At 41.8% G+C, this 18662-nt stretch overlaps 2 protein-coding genes across 3 annotated transcripts; both read left to right on the plus strand.

Annotated features, from left to right (window-relative positions):
• Nucleotides 1-282: 282 nt before the first annotated feature.
• LOC134862625 (zinc finger MYM-type protein 1-like) lies at nt 283-4990 on the plus strand. Its single transcript, XM_063880631.1, has 3 exons — nt 283-1648; nt 1948-2047; nt 3390-4990. The coding sequence occupies exons 1-3, from the start codon at nt 441-443 to the stop codon at nt 3915-3917; spliced, it is 1836 nt and encodes a 611-aa protein (XP_063736701.1). The 5' UTR covers nt 283-440; the 3' UTR covers nt 3918-4990.
• A 9601-nt stretch (nt 4991-14591) lies between these two features.
• On the plus strand, nt 14592-17155 carry LOC134862841 (uncharacterized). Of its 2 annotated transcripts, XR_010165560.1 has the most exons (5): nt 14592-14608; nt 14800-15102; nt 15215-15378; nt 16130-16428; nt 16550-17155. XR_010165560.1 is itself a non-coding variant. In XM_063880940.1 (3 exons), exons 1-3 carry the CDS (start codon nt 15895-15897, stop codon nt 16904-16906), a joined length of 771 nt encoding a protein of 256 aa, XP_063737010.1. In that variant the 5' UTR covers nt 15835-15894; the 3' UTR covers nt 16907-17155. The 2 variants fall into 2 exon arrangements, 1 of the variants encoding a protein (XP_063737010.1); XM_063880940.1 differs by lacking the exons at nt 14592-14608; nt 14800-15102; nt 15215-15378 and adding an exon at nt 15835-16009.
• The last annotated feature ends 1507 nt before the right edge of the window (nt 17156-18662 follow it).

Genomic DNA, 18662 nt, shown 5'->3' on the forward strand with positions numbered 1-18662 from the left:
AAATCGAACGATACAATGCATTTCTATGGGCTCCGGGGGGGCTTGCCCTAACGTGATTTCGTCATACGCAGTTACGCACTGATGCGTGCTCGGACGGCGGTCTCCGCCGAATCGGCGGTCGATCGGCGGATGATTCGGCGGCGCCGAATCATCATGGCTGGCAACTGCAATTCCATCGTTTCCCTGAGGGAATTACCGTTCAGTCGTCGAAGCAATGCGGATAAATTGGCTGTTAAAGAATTGGGACCACCCAGACCAAATTTAAGTTGTCAACAAAAGCGGGGAAAACATACAGCCGCGGATTTTCCCGGAGCTGGTACGAGCGGAAAACATGGCTAGCAGGTTGTGAAGTGGCTAACGCTCTGTTTTGCTACCCCTGTGTGCTAATCCACCCGGATGCCAACACTGACACCGCCTGGACAAAGACGGGTGTCACTGATATGCACCACCTCTCAGAAAAGGTGAAGAAACACGAAGCATCGAAGATGCATATGGACAGCTGCCTAAAACTGTCGGCATTTGGGAGAGTGAACATTGCCACACAGCTGGATGAGAGCTACAGGATAGCCGTGCGCCGTCACAACGATGAGGTGAGCAAGAACCGGCACATCCTAGGCCGCCTTATCGACTGTGTGAAATTCTGTGGCGTGTTTGAGTTAGCTCTGAGAGGCAAGGATGAGAGTGAGGGGTCCAGCAACGCGGGGATTTTTCGTGGACTGGTTGATTTAGTGGCGTCGCTGGACGAGGTGTTTGAGGAGCACTTAAGAACGGCCACAGTCTTTAAGGGCACATCAAAGACGGTGCAGAATGAGCTGCTGGATTGCATGGCATCTGTCATCAGAGAGCGTATCGTGGAGGAGGTGAGAGCAGCAAGATTCGTGGCAATCCAAGCAGATGAGACCACAGACGTCTCTACACAGACTCAGTTGGTGCTGGTGCTGAGATATGTAGATGGAAAACACGCTGTGCAAGAACGGTTCTTTGAATTTGTCCCCATCTTGTCAGCAACGGCCAGCTCCATTGCCGATGCAATTTTGGAGAGACTGAATAGCGTTTTCACTGATGATGATAAGTGTAAACTCATTGCGCAAGCCTACGACGGTGCCAGTGTGATGAGAGGAGAGAGAGCTGGTGTGCAGCAAAAGGTACGAGAAGAGTACAAAAATGCCCATTATTTGCATTGCTACGCACACCAGCTGAATTTGATCATGCAGCAGGCCACTTCACACATCTCAGCAGTGAGAGTTTTTTTCTCTGACCTTGGTGGGATTTCCAGTTTTTTTACCCGGTCACCCAAACGCACAGCCCTTCTCGACCAGATTGTTGCACGAAGGCTGCCTAGAGCATCATCCACAAGATGGAACTTCAACAGCAGGATCGTGAGCACTGTCTATGAGAACCTGGGCGACCTCATAGAGTGTTTTGAGACCATCAGGTCAGACAGCACCTTTGACAGCACCACCGTGAGGGAGGCGTCTGGCTTCCTGAGGATGCTGCAGGATGAAGATTTTGTTTTTTTCCTGCAGCAGTTTCATCAAATCATGCCTCATGTTGACATGATGTACCAACAGCTGCAGAAGAGGGACATTGACATGGTGTTCATCAAACGTGCCCTGCAGAACTTCACCAGCAGTATTCAGGCCATCAGGTAAGATAATACAATAGAGTAATTATAATAATAATTATGCACATGTTCATTACTAAATGTCAGCATGCTGTGATGGCAATAATGTATAGGAACTCAAAAGTAATGAGCCAATTTAGTCATCTGCATTTGTGTGCATAAGTAAATTTAGCACATCCAGAAATAGTGATATTTTTTTCAGCCATTTCCAAAAAGTTGTGCAACACAACAGTTTTTTTTTTTTTTTTAAAGATAGTAATTATTGATAATGACACTGACATACTGTCTCATTCATATTCTAACACTTTTGATCTGTCTCCCAGGGACCAAAGCTCCTCTCAACAGCAGCAGCAAGAAGCCCCAGGTACCACAAGATCAAGGAGAGCCTTGGGAGAACAAGAGAAGCAGAGGCTGTCAAAAGAGGTATCTGCATTCATTACTGACCAATGATGTAGGCATACTCAAGTGTTGGAACCAAGTGATAAAGTCACAACCTCTGTTTTTACAGTTGGATTCAGTAATTACTCACCCATTACTTGTCCATTATATGCACACAAGGATACAGTAATAAGTCTGCATGAATAACAAATACTTTGGAACTGTGAGACAGTAGATACAGTAGATCAGTGGTCCCCAAACTACGGCCCGGCCCGCGTTCAAATTCCAACCGGCCCGCAGCCTCTGTCATCAAATAATCAATAATATGCGGCCCGCCAGCACGTACTTTTTTTTTTCCAGCCTCGATATATCGCCATGTGCATGCCTCTTTGCTTTCCTCGTCTCTGGCCTCCAAACAGGCTGAATGACAAGAGGCTTCACTCTGTGACTCGGTCTCAGCACCTGGGCGCGTTTGTTCCGTAGCGGAATGAAATGAAGGGAGTGAAGCCTCTTGTCATTCATCCAGGATCTCTGTCTGTGTGGGGGGGGAGGCGGGGCCGCTACCACACACACAGTGCTGCATGTGAGTCTGTGAGGAGCAACGCAAGGTAACGTCAGATCTAGCGACTTTTCCGGTGCTGTTACAAACACTTCTGGTTTGGAGACTCGGACGTGAAAGCACGTCATCACTGCTGTTTCCACCGAGCAGCGGTGCTGCCGTGAGCCCCTCGCCCCCGTCCCTACAGCCCCCACCGGCGGTGTCACGGAGCTGTGCCCGCTATGAGACCCGCTCCACGCCGCTGACACCCCCACCACACCCGTCTTAGAGCGACATACACAGCCTCAGTCACTACTCACCTCATCTACTGTGATGACACGGTCAATATCTATTCAAGTGCAGTTTTGTTGAGACTTGATTGTATGGTTATATATTTGAGTGCATCTTTTCTTAACAGAGACAGGGTCTATTCTTGTTTTTGGTTTGATTTTTATTCAAGTGCAATTTTTGATTTTTTTTTAAATATAATATAAAATATAATAATGTTTCAAATGAACCTAGATATGTTTAAGCTTCCTTTTTTTCCAGACATTTGTGTCATTTTATGTGGTCTTCAAATATGAAAAGAGTGATTTTGGTAAAAAAAAAAAAAAAGGTATTAAATAGTTAATTTGCATTTAATGTTAATGGTTCAAAGGATGTCAGGCTGAAAGGTCGGCCGACTCAGCCCCCACACATTTTTACTTCACCAAATCTGGCCCTCTTTGCAAAAAGTTTGGGGACCCCTGCAGTAGATCATGGCCACATTCATGCCATCACTAGATTTTTTTTTCTTTTTTTTTAACAATTGTGTGTTACTGACTATACATTTTTTTATAATTTTAACAGATCTGTGACACAATCCTTGGCCATGCCAAAGCCAGGTTCTCCTTCACCAGCCACCTTGTGAGTGCCGTGCTGCTAGAGGCAGAGCTGTTTGACCGGCATCGGACAACATTCCCTGAAGAGGCTCTGAATACCACCGTGAGGGCATACCCCATGCTACACAAGGAGAGGCTCAGGACTGAGCTTTCTCTCATCTACGAAAGTCCAGACTTCAGGGGCTGCTGCGGTGCACTGGCTCTGTACCAGGTTCTACAGAGCTACAACCTCCAGGAAACCTTCTCTGAGACTGTGGCGCTGTTGAACATCCTCATAACCACTCCGATGACAACAGCTGAAGCTGAGAGGTGTTTCTCCACCTTAAAGAGGATCAAGACATTCCTGAGAAATACAATGGGACAGGAACGTCTGAATGCATTGGGCATGCTTTCCATGGAAAGAGAGCTGGTCAGGAACATGCCTGATTTCAACGAGAGGGTGATTGATCGCTTTGCTTGCTTGAAAGAGAGGCGAGCTAAATTTCAATACAAGTGATGAGTGAGTGTGTTCTTAAATGGTGAGTTGTGTTATGTTGTACTCTCCAAATGTTGAATTGTAAATAGTTGTATTGATTGCATATTGCCAGCCAAATACAGTTATGTTCATAATAATAGCAGTGTGTTTAAAAAGGTGACCGCTTCATTACATGTATTTTTTTTAACAATGGGACTTTGCGGGGGCTTCTTGGTGGTAGCTTGGCTTCACATAGACGTTGTCTGATTGTTACAGTACTCACAGGCAATCTTAGATCTTCTCTGATCCTCCTGGAGCTGATCATTGGCTGATCCTTTGCCATTTTGGTTATTCTCCGATCCCTTCGAATAGTTGTTTTTCTTTTTCTTCCTCACCTGGTGGTGATGGTTTTGGCTGCCATTTTAAAGCGTTTGATATCATTTTAGCTGAACAGCCTATCATTTTCTGCACTTCTTTATAGGTTTTCCCCTCTTTTATTAATTTCTTAATCAAAGAATGCTCTTCTTCTTAACAGTGTCTTAAACAACCCGTTTTACTCTGTTTTTCAAGGACAAATGCACAGCCAGCATATGCAGCATCAGTTGCCTTGATCCTTGAATAGGGGCCATCTGTTTAACACCTATTTTTTTTCACATAATCAATGACCTCAATAGTTGAACCTGGCACTGCTATTTTTTTGAACACGCCCCTTTCAGTAAATGATTCAGTTTCACAGAATCAGCAGCATGCACGTCATGCCTGTTGGGTCTGTTGGTTTTCTATACCTTTACTAAACCTGTAAACTGTATAGTGGTAAATGGAATATGTTCTGGAAAATTTTGATTAATTACAGTTTTGATTATAGTATAATTTGATTTGATTATTGCTATGGCATCCATGATGGCTATAAATTGTAGACTGTGCTAAAAGTGATTTCAAGGGCAAACTATTAGATGACAAACTATCTGTTAATGTGTGTTTTATTGTGGAACCAAATGTATTGTATATTTTATGTCTGGGGTTGCATCTAGTGGTTGAAAACCAAATTAAACAATGAGATGTGACACTGTAAAGCTGGCTATCTGACTTTTATTTATTATTATTTTACCCATTGAATGGGTCATCTTAGCCATCATCACAACTTTTGCCCCCCCTGAGAAATTTGTCAGGAGCCGCCACTGCTCAATAGTGAATGTAAGTGCCGTTTTGAGGGTTAGCCTGCTATGCTGGACAACCAAACGTCCATAGCCAACAGTTCAAATTGGCTAGAAGTACTGATGCTTCCCATGGTCAACTGAAAAAAGTGTATAATGTACATGATAATATGTAGTTTATATTTCTCGGACAGAAAGACAAGCCTTGTGTAAATGATATCTTGTGGGGTTTATTCTTGCTGGATGACACATGGCAACTTTTAAAGCTATTTTCTCTGCTTATGGAGGTCGCGTTGTATTAAAACCCATTGTAAGCAATCCAATGTTTTCCCCCAAAGGGGCGTGGCCGTTCTGAATTGAGTGGCGTGTGACGTTTAGCTGTTCCCATCTATGGTAAATTGTAACGTTGCAAACTAATTTAAGCTCAGCTGACGTTAGCGCATAGCATGATGGATAATGTGTAGAACGTAGGTCATTGCTTTTACGGCTAATTACCAAAACGAAAGAGGAAATTCCACGTAACATGGCTTTTCCCACTGATCAAATTCATTCTCAAATTTGATGATCAGTGGGCTTTTTCAGTGTAGGATATATTACAGTTTTGCTTATTCATCAAAAGCACAATTTGAATCTGACATTCTATGGAACACGATTCTGAACGTGATTCTAGGTCTGAACAGTCTTTATTAAAGTTAAAGGTCCTTTTTTCATTGTGGGTGGGTTTGATCAGAGAGGGTAAAAGCGACAATGATCTTTAGTTTGATTGAAAGCATTCAAAGCTGTAAAGACATAAAGTTATTAAATACAGAAGTCCTTAAATAGTTTTTAACAGTAGGCTGAGCCTACAGGCCCTAGCTGATAGAAGATATGTTCAGCATCTTACTTATACTGTATGTAAGAGTAAACCATTTTAAAATATAATTTTCTCCTATTTTTGATGTTAGGAAAAAAGCATCAAGACCTCCTGAAAGCACTTCAGAGTTCAGGCCCTACAGTGGGGGATTTTTTCCAGCAGACAAGCCCTGCATCAAACTCTGACACATCCACACCACCATCCAGGAGTGTGGAGAGTGCAGTGGAGCAGGCCTAACAGCTGACCGGATGCCATCTTCTATTCCAGATAAGACATCCAACAAGCCCTTAAGCACCTTAACATCATTTGTTACCTCCAACCCAACACTTAAAGCTGAAATATGCTGGGCAATTAAAGTAGTAATGAGTCATTATTCCTACAAATCATGTGAAAATGCAGGGGAGATTTTCCGAACCATGTTTCCTGATAGTGACATTGCCAAGCAGTTTTCTTGTGGAGAGAGAAAAGTGGCATACCTCACCACATTTGGGATTGCTCCTCATTTCTCTTCTTTAATGAAGACAACAGCAAAGAAAGAGTCTGGTTATGTCATAATGTTTGATGAGAGTCTAAATAAAGAAATGAAGAAATGCCAGCTTGACATGCATTTAAGATTTTGGAACAATGACCAAGTGCACTCAAGATACCTGACATCATTTTTCATGGGTCATCACAATGCAGTGCAAATTAATGAGAAGATTGAAAAAGTTTGTTCAGAAATAGGCTTTCAGAACCTGATTCAGCTGTCTATGGATGGCCCGAATGTTAATTGGAAGACCTTCTCTTTAGCCCAGCAGAACATTGAACAACAAACAGGGAGACAAATGCTAAATGTTGGAAGTTGTGGATTGCACACTTTACACAATGCTTTCAGAACAGGATGTGCTTCCACGGACTGGGACCTAGGAAATGCCTTGTCAAGCTTGAAATGGCTTTTCAAAGATGTTCCAGCACGTCGGGAGGACTTCACAGAAGTCACAGGTTCAACGTCCTTTCCTCTTGACTTCTGCAGTCATCGATGGCTAGAAAACGTGGAGGTGGCTGAACGTGCACTTACAATTTTGCCCTCATTGAAAACCTACATCAGCGCTGCCAAAACAAAAAAAATCACAGAGCATGCACCAAGTCCTTAAGAAAGCTGAGGGCATTGTACATGATGACCTCTTCCCAGCCAAACTGACTTCTTTTTAATGGTTGCTAGGGAAATCACGCCATTTTTGAAGCTATACCAAACTGACAAACCCATGCTGCCATTCATGTCTGGTGATCTCACAAATATTCTTAGAAGTCTTATGGAGAAGTTTGTCAAGCCCAGTGTGATGATGAGTGCAACCAACACTCTAAAGCTTCTCAAAGTTGATCACGAAGAACAAGATAACCACGTGGATGTCAACAAAGTGAAAGTTGGCTTTGCTACAGAACGAGCATTGGTGGAGCATGTGAAGAACTCGGGAGCGGAGAGGCTGAGACTTGAGTTTAGGCAAAACTGTAAGCTTTTTCTGGTGAAGATGGTGTCTAAACTTTTCGAAAAGGCACCAGTGAAATATCCACTGGTAAGAAGCCTATCTGTCCTGGATCCAAGGGTGCTCCTCAAGAACAAAGAGCTTAGTTCCCAAAAACTCACTACTGTTCCCCGACTCCTTGTGGAAACTGCCCGGCTTGAAGAAAAATGCTGTGATGATGTTCTCAGGGAATTTGGTCAGTTTTTTGACACAAGCCTGATGTTGGCATCAGATTCATTCCACAAGTTCACTCCACAGAGTGACAGATTGGACGAGTTCTATCATGGACTCTTGGCAAATAAAGCAGAGTTTCGCCATCTATGGGAGGTTGTACAACTTGCCCTGATCCTCTCACATGGCCAGGCCTCTGTTGAGAGGGGGTTTTCAGTTAATAAGGAGGTGATGGTGGAAAACCTTAAAGAACATTCTTTGATTGCACAGCGGGTCATCCATGACCATGTGCTCATTATCGGAGGGCTGCACAACGTAGGGTACTCAAAGGAATTGTTCCTTTCCGCATCTGCTGCCAGACAAAAGTACCATATGTACCTTGATGAAGAAAGGCGTCAAAAACAAGATCAACAAAAAGCACTGAAAAGAAAAACACTGATGGAGGAGGTATCGGAGATGAAGGCCAAAAAGAAGAGGATGGAAGAGGATGTAAGGGTCCTCATGAAATCTGCTGACGGCAATGCAGAAAAAGCCGAAGCTACAGGCAAACTCTCCCTCATTTCAAAATCAAACGGACTTAGAAGAGCAGCAAATGAAAAACAGAGAAATCTTAAAACTTTGGAGCAAAAGTTGACTGAGAAAATGAAGGAACTGAATGATGCACTTTAAGGGGGCCTAAACAATTCTCAAGATCTACAAGATCTTTGGTCCTACCATGAAGGTTTTTTTTTCTTCTCTCAAACATAAAGGTCCACTAATGTTCGGTGAAGTTCATATTCATTTGCGCTTGTTGGACTTATTTGCACTTTGAAGGGCATGTGTAATTTGGAATATTTTGCATAACATAGAGCTGAGCTAATGTGAATGATATTGAGCTTTTATATGTTAGTACATTTTTTGCTCTGTTATTTTGATTGTCTACTTAACTTACCTGGCTACCTCAGTTTAAGCAAAAAAGTTGCTCATCTTTTTGGTTAATTGTGTTATTGAGATATCAGGGATGAAGGTCAAAAAGAAGAGGATGGAAAATGAAATCTGCTGACAGCAATGCAGAAAAAGCAAAAACTAAAAGCAAACTACCTCATTTCAAAGTCAAACGGAGCAGTAAATTGAAAACAGAGACTTTGGAGCAAAAGTTGACAGAAAATGAAGGAATTGAGTGATGCACTTTTAAGGGTCCTATACAATTTGGCCTTTGGTCTTACCATGAAGGGTACTTTTTATTTTCATTTTTTTCAAACATAAAGGACCACTAATGTTCGGGGAAGTTCATATTAATTTGTATATGTTGGACTTTGCCCTGTGAGGGGCATGTGTAATTTGGAACATTTCGCACAACATAGAGCTAAGCTAATGTGAATGATACTGAGTTTCTATAATATGTTTGCTTTATTATTTTGATTGTCTACTTAACTTGCCTGGCTACAGTACCTCAGTTAAAGCAAAAAAGTTACCTATTTTGTCTTTTTGGTAATTGTCATAGCCATGGTTATAAGGCAATATCTGCTTGAAAATGTGATATTGTGAAACAAACAATAAAAAATCCTTGAATTTTTTATCCTTATGGAATCGTTTTGTTAATAAATAAGTGAAATTGACATTTTTGAGGGTGCGTGTATTTATATCACATTATGCAAGGAGAAATTACAAGGAGAAATATGGTGTGAATCAATCCATGCTGTTCAACATCATCGAGTGCTGTCAGTAAGAAAAAGAACAAGGAAATTTGATATGACAGACCAAATAGAGCAGCAGCAAACGCTAATGAAATGGGGCACACTCTGTTTCATTGTCATTTTCTATGCCCCATTCAGTTAACCTAATAATGGCTGCTGGTTCTACATTCGGATTAGGTTGTATCAAGGTTGATTTTCTGGTTTTCTTTGTCCTACAGTGACCTCAAACAACAGGGCTTTGGATTTGTTCACACTCGATTTCGCCTTTAATGGTACTGGAAAACTGGTCTTGAAAGTCCTTAAAAAATGCTTGAATTTGGCCATGAAAAAGGTGTACGAACCCTGGAAAGACCTCCACTCCAACTATAATTCAACTGCCCTGAAACACCATGCAATCTCCTATCGACAATTCCTAAGATACTGCCCTTTCTATGTTACCCAAGCCAAAGAGTCTGACCGAAACACATGTAGCTGCTTTGACCATGACAACTTTAAAAGGATTGTTGACAGGCTCTGTCAGAAAGGCATTCTGTTGACCAATAGCATTTCGGAGCTCCTGGAAGCCATTGTTTGTGACTCAACCAACCAGAAGTAAATGTACCGCTTATGTGCCCAATGTTGCTACAATGAGGTGGAGTTTGAGGGCCCACTAGATAATAGTATCATCACATGGGAGCAGTGGGAGAGGATTGTTGTTACAGAAGGGGAGAAAACATATGCAAAATATCACAAAATTGAGAAGAGTGGCAGCACGGCAGACCTTCTCGGTCTCCTCAACCAGAAAATAGACGCCTTCATACGCCATCAGTTTAACTGGCTGCACCAGACCCGGTCCCTCAGAGAGTTGAAGCACTCTCTGCTTAGAGATGAACTGTGCGTTCATATTGATTTTTCGGAGAATTATGCCTGTAAACTGAATCGTGAGGTCCAGCATTTTCACTTCGGTGGCAGCCGGAAACAGGCCACCATCCACACCTGTGTGGTATACACAGGTAATGCCACTCACACCTATGCCACCATCTCTGGCTGTCTTCGCCATGACGAACGTGCTGTGTGGGCACATTTAGAACCTGTTGTGAGAGATGCCATGACAAAATGTGAAACACCACCTTCCTCCCTCCACATCATAAGTGGTGGGCCTGTAACACAGTACAGGAACCGAAAGAACTTTTACCTCTTGAGTACTGTACCTTTTCTCTTAGGTTTCAAGAGTGTGACTTGGAACTTCAGTGAGAAAGCACACGGGAAAGGCGCACCTGATGGAGTTGGAGCAACTGTGAAGCGTATAGCCGATACAGCAGTGCAGAGAGGAAAAGATTTGCAGACCCCTGAGGATGTTTATGACTTCCTGATCAAACAGAAGTCTACCGTTAACTTCTACTGGATATCTGAGGAGGATGTTGAAAAGTTTGATGAAAAAGTGCCAGAGCTTGTGCCAGCTGTAAAAGGCACCATGAAGCTGCATCAAGTCATCTCAACAGAGCCAGCCACAATTCTGTACAGAGACATTTCATGCTTCTGTTCAAGACCAGCAGCAGCAGATTGCAAATGTTACAGTCCATCGAAAGTAGACTTCAGGAGTGTGTCAGAAGCCCCAGAACCACCCATCCTAAATCAGAAAGGCAAATTCATTGTTGTCAATTATGAGGGTAAGCCTTTTGTGGGGCAGATCACTCAGGTTGTGGGTGATGAGATAGAGGTGAGCTGCATGAAACAGCTGGGGGCAAAGAATGTCTTCACCTGGCCTCAGCCATCCGACCTCCTCTTCTACTATGAAGCTGATGTGCTCTCTGTGATCTCTGAGCCAGAGCCTGTCAACTCCCGTCATTCCAGGCTCACAACAGAGGACTGGAAAAAATTCCAGGCTCAAAGCTAGGATGTGTTATGTTCTTAAAGTTTGTGAAATGTTCTTAAATTTGATTGTTGACATGATTGTTTTTAATGATATATGATGAATATGAATGAATTGTTCTATGAATTGATGTATGAATTGTTCTCAAATATTTGTCCTTTAAAAGTGTAATTTTTTAGAATTGAAATCAGAGGTCAATCCATTTCTTCATTGTTAAGTATATTGTTTATATGTTATGAAAAACAAATCTATTAGAGTGTGTTCACACTTATTAAAATACCTTTAATCATTTTACTTCATGACTTTCCATTGCATTTCATGTGTCAATTGCTTGTCGTTCTCTGTTTAGATAGTACGGTCAGCTGGTGTAACCAATAAATGTCAACTGGCGTAACCAGTGTTTCTAGTAAAAATCTGATCTAAATCAAAAAAGTTACTATGCATATGATTTTAGCACTCTACTACACTGTAAAAAATGAAATGTAAAATGATTTTAAAACAACTGACCCAAGAATAGAGAAAAAAACATCCATGTCTATGGCATATTGACTCGCACAGTACAACAAAAACCCATATTATCTAAGTTTAGAAATAAAATATTTTAAATATACTTTGAGATGATATTTCATAATAGATCACTTATTTTCATTAATACACTTGCATAGCTTCTAGGAGGGTGAATTATTTAATACTTGTCATGCTTTAGTGGTTACACCATTTGACAATTTAATGGGACTGTGATTCTTTAATTGGTTAAAAATGGTAGAAATGTCATATTAAATACTATGACACCAACAGAAATGGAAACTATACATTTAAACAAACATCTAAAATATTGTTTTAACAAGTTTGAAGCATATGTTTGATTTGGACATCATACCAACCCTTATTTGTCACTGACCCAGCTAATATTGACAAGGATATGCTGCATACACTATCTAGAGATGACATTAGGGATCTCTTTCCTGGTCCGGAGCACTTTTTTCAACGAAAAGCTGTATGGCTCAAAATCCACGTGGAGGACCATGTAAGAAGCACTGTAGCTAACTAGTAACACTAACGTTAGCACTAAACAATCACTGCAGCTTTTCTCTCACTTAGGGTCTCACATGTCTTTAAGTCTTTTGCAAACTTAAGCAGGACTTACAAATTATTGTGCAGTATAAAGGTTATCTTTATTTATATTATACTACAATAATCATTATTATACTTTTATATGATTATTATGCTTTTGTTATACAATATAGGTGTGTTGTATACCATCAACTAGGTCAGATTTATTATCATTTGACTCCAAATTTCTGCCAGCTGCTCAATTCTACACCTGCAACTTGTTGATTAACAATTGATGGCCCATTAGTTTATTTTATGAAAGAAGTAACTCCAGTATTACTCTGTGTATTCTGCTGCATGTGATGTTTTTGAAATATCATAACTAATATCATGATTAATCAGTCACAAGATTAGTTTACTCTGGTAGCCTACAATATCTTGGATATTCATTTAGTGCTGAATATATTAATGTTTGAATATCTTCACTGTTGTTCTTACTTTATTATTTACAGGTGGATGAGGGCCCCTCTGCAATGGCTAGGTCATCCACGGCTACATGTGATGTGGCGTCTCCCAGCAATCTTTTAAAAATGTCCAGTATGGAGTATGTTATCTTCACTGACAGTGAGCTGGAGCAGGTGAGACGTTCATATTTTGAGAAGCAGAGACTTGGAAAAGAACAAGAGGTCACTTTGTCGAAGGAGCTTTACTGCCGCCTCGTCCGTAACACAATGACAAACATGATAGCCATTGCCCGAGCATCTGAGGACTCCCGTTATCCAACAAGATATGAAGTCACCTCCATGGCTAAGCGCCTAGTTGAGTATTACCCAATGATAAAGGAGAAGTCATCGGACAGTGTGTGGGTATGTACAGATTCTTGTCATTACAGTTTTAGAGGATGAAAATGGCGTTGCTTTGCCTGTCTAAATGAGATTTATATCTTTACAGGAAGATGTGTCAAGAGACTCATGAAGAGACTTTCAAATATTAAAAGTCCTGTGAAATCCAAAGTTCCACCTGCCAAGAAGCAACGCCAAGATTGGGATGCTGATGAGAGTCTTAGCTCTCACCCGAGTGATTGTGATTCCATCGTTTCAACAGTCATCTTCAGGGTTCCCGCGGGTCCTTAAAAAGTCTTAAAAGCATTGAATTTATGAATTTGGAAATAATACCTTAAAAAGACTTGAAAAAGTCTTGAATTTTGATACCTGGGTCTTAAATTTGTAATGTAACTTCTCCGTATATCGCATTCTTTTAAAAAGTTTAATTTGTCAACCACTATTACTTTGATTAAATAACAGCCTAAATAAAGAGTGGCGGAACCAATAATTGAGAACGAACGCTGCCCCGGGTCGGAAGACGTCACTTTGCTACAGCATCATAGCAGCACAGACCAGAGATAGACAGACCAAGATACATTCTGTGGTTATGGGGAAATGCAAATTTAATGAAGCGTGGCGAGACAAACGAGCATTTCACTGGGTAAAACCTGTGGAAAACAACGTATTCGAAGCTTTTTGCACAGTATGCAAAAAAAAAATCCAGCTTGGTACCATGGGCGTGAAGGCTAGAGTCTCATGCTAAATCAGCCAAGCACATCAGTTCCATGAAGGTGAAGGATCAAACTCCCTCCGTCGCCGGGGTGTTTCAGCCTGCTAATGTTAGCCAGCTAGCTGATAATGTGTCTGAAGTAGCAGTAACGTGAACCAGCCAGCTGCTAACGTTACTGCTACAGCCCTTCCAGCTACTAGCGCAACGCCCGTTAGTGTGGATCTGCGCACAGCCTTTGGGTCCACACCAACAATGAAAGCAGAGGTGTTGTGGACTCTCAACACAGTCGCCAAACATCAATCCTACAATTCAAATGAGAACGTTTCCGATCTTTTCAAATTTATGTTCCCGGATTCAGACATAGCTACCACTTTCACGTGTGGTCCCGACAAAACGGCGTACATAGCCAAATTCGGTTTAGCGGTGTTCATCAAAGAGGAACTGGTGTCCAAAGTCAACAAATCGCCGTTCGTTCTGATGTTCGATGAGAGCCTCAACGAGACTACAAAAAATAAACAGCTGGATGTGCATGTCCGCTTCTGGGACGAGGGACAGGTTCAGTCCAGATATTTGGGCTCCCGGTTTATGGGACATTCCACTGCACAAGACCTGCTGTCACATCTCAAAGTAAGCATAACCTTTTTTACTCTGAATATTTCTCAGTTTATATTGATATCATTTTTGGGGTATACACAGTCCTGTAAAGGCAATGTCACAATGACCAATTAGGCACTTCCCTTAACAATATGTGCTGCTCATCTATTCATCTTATCTTGGGTAATCAAATGCAGCACTTTTTTCAGGAATGTATGGACAAACTGAACCTCAAGGACTTGGTGTCCATTTCAATGGATGGGCCCAGTGTTAACTGGAAACTGTTCGAACTTTTCCAGAAAGATCCAGCTGAGCAGTACGGAGGTGAGGAGTTTATAGGCCTAATGTTATTTCTGTGTGTGTGGGTGAGAGTGTATGTGATCCATTAGTAATATTAAAGTAAAATAGTAAGTATTTGTAGTGCAGTTTACATTGAATAAACAAGTTCAAAGTGATACAGAGAACTGCTATGGAGAATTTGGTTTCTAATATCAAGTTTGCAATGAAACCCTCAGGTCTTCAGCTCATTTGTGTGGGGAGCTGTGGCCTACACACGCTACACAATGCTTTCAAGTGTGGGTTCACTGCATGGCTGCTGGACAAGTTGCTGAGAGCAATGCACACATTGTTTAACAATGTGCCTGCCAGGAGAGAGGATTACGTCACCGTAACCAAGTCCAGTGTGTTACCCCTTTCTTTCTGTGCCCATCTTTGGGTAGAAAACCTTCCGGTTGTGGAGAGAGCCCTGGTAGTCTGGCCATCACTTCTTCTGTACATGGAAGCTGTGAAAACAAAAAAACTCCCTAACCCTGGAACAGGTGGGCCCTACTAAAATGCTGTGAATAGGTCTGTGACTGTGTCTTTACCCTGGTGGTGGTGTGGCCTTTTCATAGTTTTTGTTGAAATGTCCTGCCTCTGTCCCTTTCACAGGATCTTATGACACAGTTGCAGCAGCCATAAAGGATCCACTAATTCTGGCCAAATTTCACTTCTACGCAGCACTTGCCAGGACCTTCACGCCCTTCCTAACAAAATATCAAACAGACGAGCCGGTGCTCCCATTCCTCTCCAAGGACCTGACCGAATTGATGATAGTAATAATTTACTTCACGTTATAATAACCAATGATTGGGCTCAATTGATACATTTTGACAATATGGGGCTTTTGGTTTAGAGGTGTAAAAAATGATTGATGTTGGTGATTAGGAGATAAAGCTGCACCAGACATTTTTGTGTTTGTCTGTTGACAGAGTCTACTCAGACGCTTCATAAAGAGAGAAGTTCTCAACGATATCACTGCCCTGCAGCTGACCAAACTGGATGTCACAGACAAGACCATCTGGCTCAGCCCATAAAACATCAGCATTGGTCTAGGTGCAGAGTCAGTTCTTAAGGTAGTGGGATGTTTTCAAAGATCATTTTACAAATGGTTAGGCGAAACCAGGTCAGTGAAGGCATGTTCTATATTCATGGCTAATTTCTTTCTCTCTAGAGCATTAAAGGTGCAGAGCTCAGGGTGCTAGAGTTCAAGAGAGAGTATGCAGGGACTGTGTAACATCATCAGGAAAGTGCAGGACAAAAGCCCCCTCAAGTATCTGACTGTTAGGCAGATGGTGTGCCTGGATCCGTCAGTAATGTATAGAGAACCAGAAAGATGCAGGAATCACATGAAAGGGCTGGTTCAGAGGTTTCTCCAGGACAAACAGCTAACTAATACTTCTGCGGGTAGGAATAAGAGAGGCAAATTATAGGCTACACATGAATTTATTTTCAATCTGATTTTCTGGCAATGCCCAATGATTTATCTATGTTTTTCTCAAATTTTTCTCATCTGTTTTGTCATAGGGGATGTCATACTGCAGCAGTTTGACAGTCTCCTGTCCTTGGAGAGCCGGAGTGAGGACTTCCTCTACTTTGCTCCCATGCAGAAGAGGCTGGACATCTTCCTGAGCAGTGCCATGGAGCCTTATCCAGAGCTGTGGGCCTTCTGCAAGAAGCTGCTCATCCTCTCCCACGGCCAAGCTACTGTTGAACGTGGATTCTCCATCAATAAAGAGGTGGAGTCAGATCATTTGCATGAGGACACTGTGGTCACACGGAGGCTGGTGTGTGACTACATTATACAACATGGAGGTGTTACCAAGGTAAGATGAATCCTGCCTGCACTAGTAATATGCTGTTGACTTAAAAGTTGATAGAATCAACATAGTTGGTCTCTAGAGTTTGTCACTGACTCTGGTTCTCTTTTCCCAACCCGATACCCAGGTTCCACTCAGTAAACCACTACTGACAAGTGTAGCAAGAGCAAGGACAAGGTATCGTATCCACCTTGAGAACGAAAGAAAGAAGAGGGAGGCAAAAGACCAGGCTCTCAAGAGGAAGGAGGCAGAGGACTGTCTGCAGGAGCTGAAGGTGAAGAGGATACGCGTAAAGGAGGTATCTGAGGGTCTGGCTAGGGATGCGGACAGGCTGGCTGAGCAGGCTGAAGCAAAGGCAGGGAGCAAAATGGCTGACCTGATCTCCAGGTCCAACCTCCTGCGGAGAGGCCATAAGGAGAAGTTGGCAGAACTGGCTCTCCTTGATAAAGAGATTGCTGCTAAAAGTGAAGAGCTTAGGAGTTGACTTTGATCTTTATTTTATTTATTGTTGAGTTGATTTTCTTTGTTTGTTGTTCTGGAGTCTCTACTCCCCATATTCCCAGCATGGAATAAGCTAGCTAATAAATAGATTTGTCACACCTCTGTTTGACTTGTTGTCTGTGGTCTGTGCTGTGATGCTGTGGTGTTGTACTCACTATTCACTACTGTGCTGCAAGTTACATAATTCTTCCATAAGGCTTTACAGTCCACATTTTCACATTTGTTTGAGAAATAATAACATTATTAATCATAATAAACACATTTAAAAAAAAAAAGTTTTTCTTTGCCGGTATGTCTGTGAAATAGGCCGTGAAATAGGTATTAAGTTTTGACATGAATGGTCTTAAAAAGGTCTGAAAAAGACTTGAAGAAACCTGTAGGAACCCTGATCTTGGAAACATCACCCAGGACGAGTACCCCGAAAAGGGACAACCAAGTATCCCGACTGGGGGACAGCGAAGATGAGTCATTCACACTCACAGGTATTTTACATTTGACTTGCATGTCAAACTATTTAGATTAAGTGGGTTTCAGGTAATATAGTTAAAGTGGTAGGTTGCATTATATCGTACTACACTCTGACTGCATTGCAGTCTTTTGTTTCCTTGATTTTCAACCAGTATGCCATCAGAGGTCATTAGCTGTAACGTGAAAAATTATCCAGTGACCAATGACCATTAATCCAATTAAAGAATCTACACTACCGGTCAAAAGTTTATGATGACTTTGAATTCTCTTGTTATCAATGGAAACACACATAAGAGTATCCTTCAGGAAAAGCATCAAACAGTTGTCAACAGTACATGATGACATAGTTAGAGTAAGAAATAATGATTAGAATGGAAATTATGACTTTGTACTCCAGTCTTGGCCTTCACCAAAAAAGCCACCTTTTGCAGCAATTACAGCCAGGCAGATCTCTGGTCCCAACCCTCACGCTGCCTCCACCGCGCTTGACAGATGACGTGAAGTATCTGTCTAACATCTGAGTTGGTAAAACAGGATTTGTATAGTGTGAAAAGAAGACAAGAAGGAAGGCTACCATACCCATGCTATGCTATGCTATGCTATATACCCTGGGCCAGTTTTATCTATTTCCTGTCCCCTAATCAAATGCTGTCCACAGGGTATGGCATGGCGAGAGTAAGGTAGCCTTTCTTCTTCAAGACCACTTTTCACTCTTTATAAATCTCCAATTTTACCACCACCTCTTATGTTATACTGATACTTCATGCCATCTGTCAGGCTGTAATTGCTACAAAAGGTGGCTTTTTTTGATGAAGGCCAAGATTGACATACAAAGTCATAATTTCCATTAAAATCAGTGTTTCTTACTCTGACAGTGTTGTCATCGTCCTGACAATGTTTATATCTATTCGCTCTATTTCCTATGCTCAATAATCTCATCTGTGTTTCCATTGAAAACAATAGAATTTAAAGTGATCACAAACTTTTGACCAGCAGTGTATGTGGTAAGCAGCCATTCCAGTGAAATACAATGGAAGGCCTGTATTCTCCAGTGAAAGCCCATCATTGGCCTAATTGAACTTGCTCTGTGATGGCAGAAGTGAGTGCTTCTGCTGTACTGTGATAGTTTGTTTCTCTATTATTTGCAGTTCCTGAGCCTATGGATAGTGAGAAGACACAGGCGCGGCATTATCGCACACTGCAGACGATGTTTGAGTCGAAGAAGCCCAATAAGGCTGCTGTCTCACAACTACTCAACCTAGAGTTTCCAG

Source organism: Eleginops maclovinus, chromosome 4 (assembly GCF_036324505.1).
Source record: "Eleginops maclovinus isolate JMC-PN-2008 ecotype Puerto Natales chromosome 4, JC_Emac_rtc_rv5, whole genome shotgun sequence".
NCBI classification, from domain to species: Eukaryota; Metazoa; Chordata; class Actinopteri; order Perciformes; family Eleginopidae; genus Eleginops; species Eleginops maclovinus.

What these genes read in the sequence shown, in the direction of transcription:
- LOC134862841 (XM_063880940.1), top strand. Translation starts at nt 15,895, where the DNA reads ATGGTGTGCCTGGATCCGTCAGTAATGTATAGAGAACCAGAAAGATGC. An exon ending in GCTAACTAATACTTCTGCGG is followed by an intron (nt 16,010 to 16,129) that starts GTAGGAATAAGA and finishes GTTTTGTCATAG; the next exon opens with GGGATGTCATACTGCAGCAG. An exon ending in AACATGGAGGTGTTACCAAG is followed by an intron (nt 16,429 to 16,549) that starts GTAAGATGAATC and finishes CCCGATACCCAG; the next exon opens with GTTCCACTCAGTAAACCACT.
- LOC134862625 (XM_063880631.1), top strand. Translation starts at nt 441, where the DNA reads ATGCACCACCTCTCAGAAAAGGTGAAGAAACACGAAGCATCGAAGATG. An exon ending in AGCAGTATTCAGGCCATCAG is followed by an intron (nt 1,649 to 1,947) that starts GTAAGATAATAC and finishes TCTGTCTCCCAG; the next exon opens with GGACCAAAGCTCCTCTCAAC. An exon ending in AGCAGAGGCTGTCAAAAGAG is followed by an intron (nt 2,048 to 3,389) that starts GTATCTGCATTC and finishes TAATTTTAACAG; the next exon opens with ATCTGTGACACAATCCTTGG.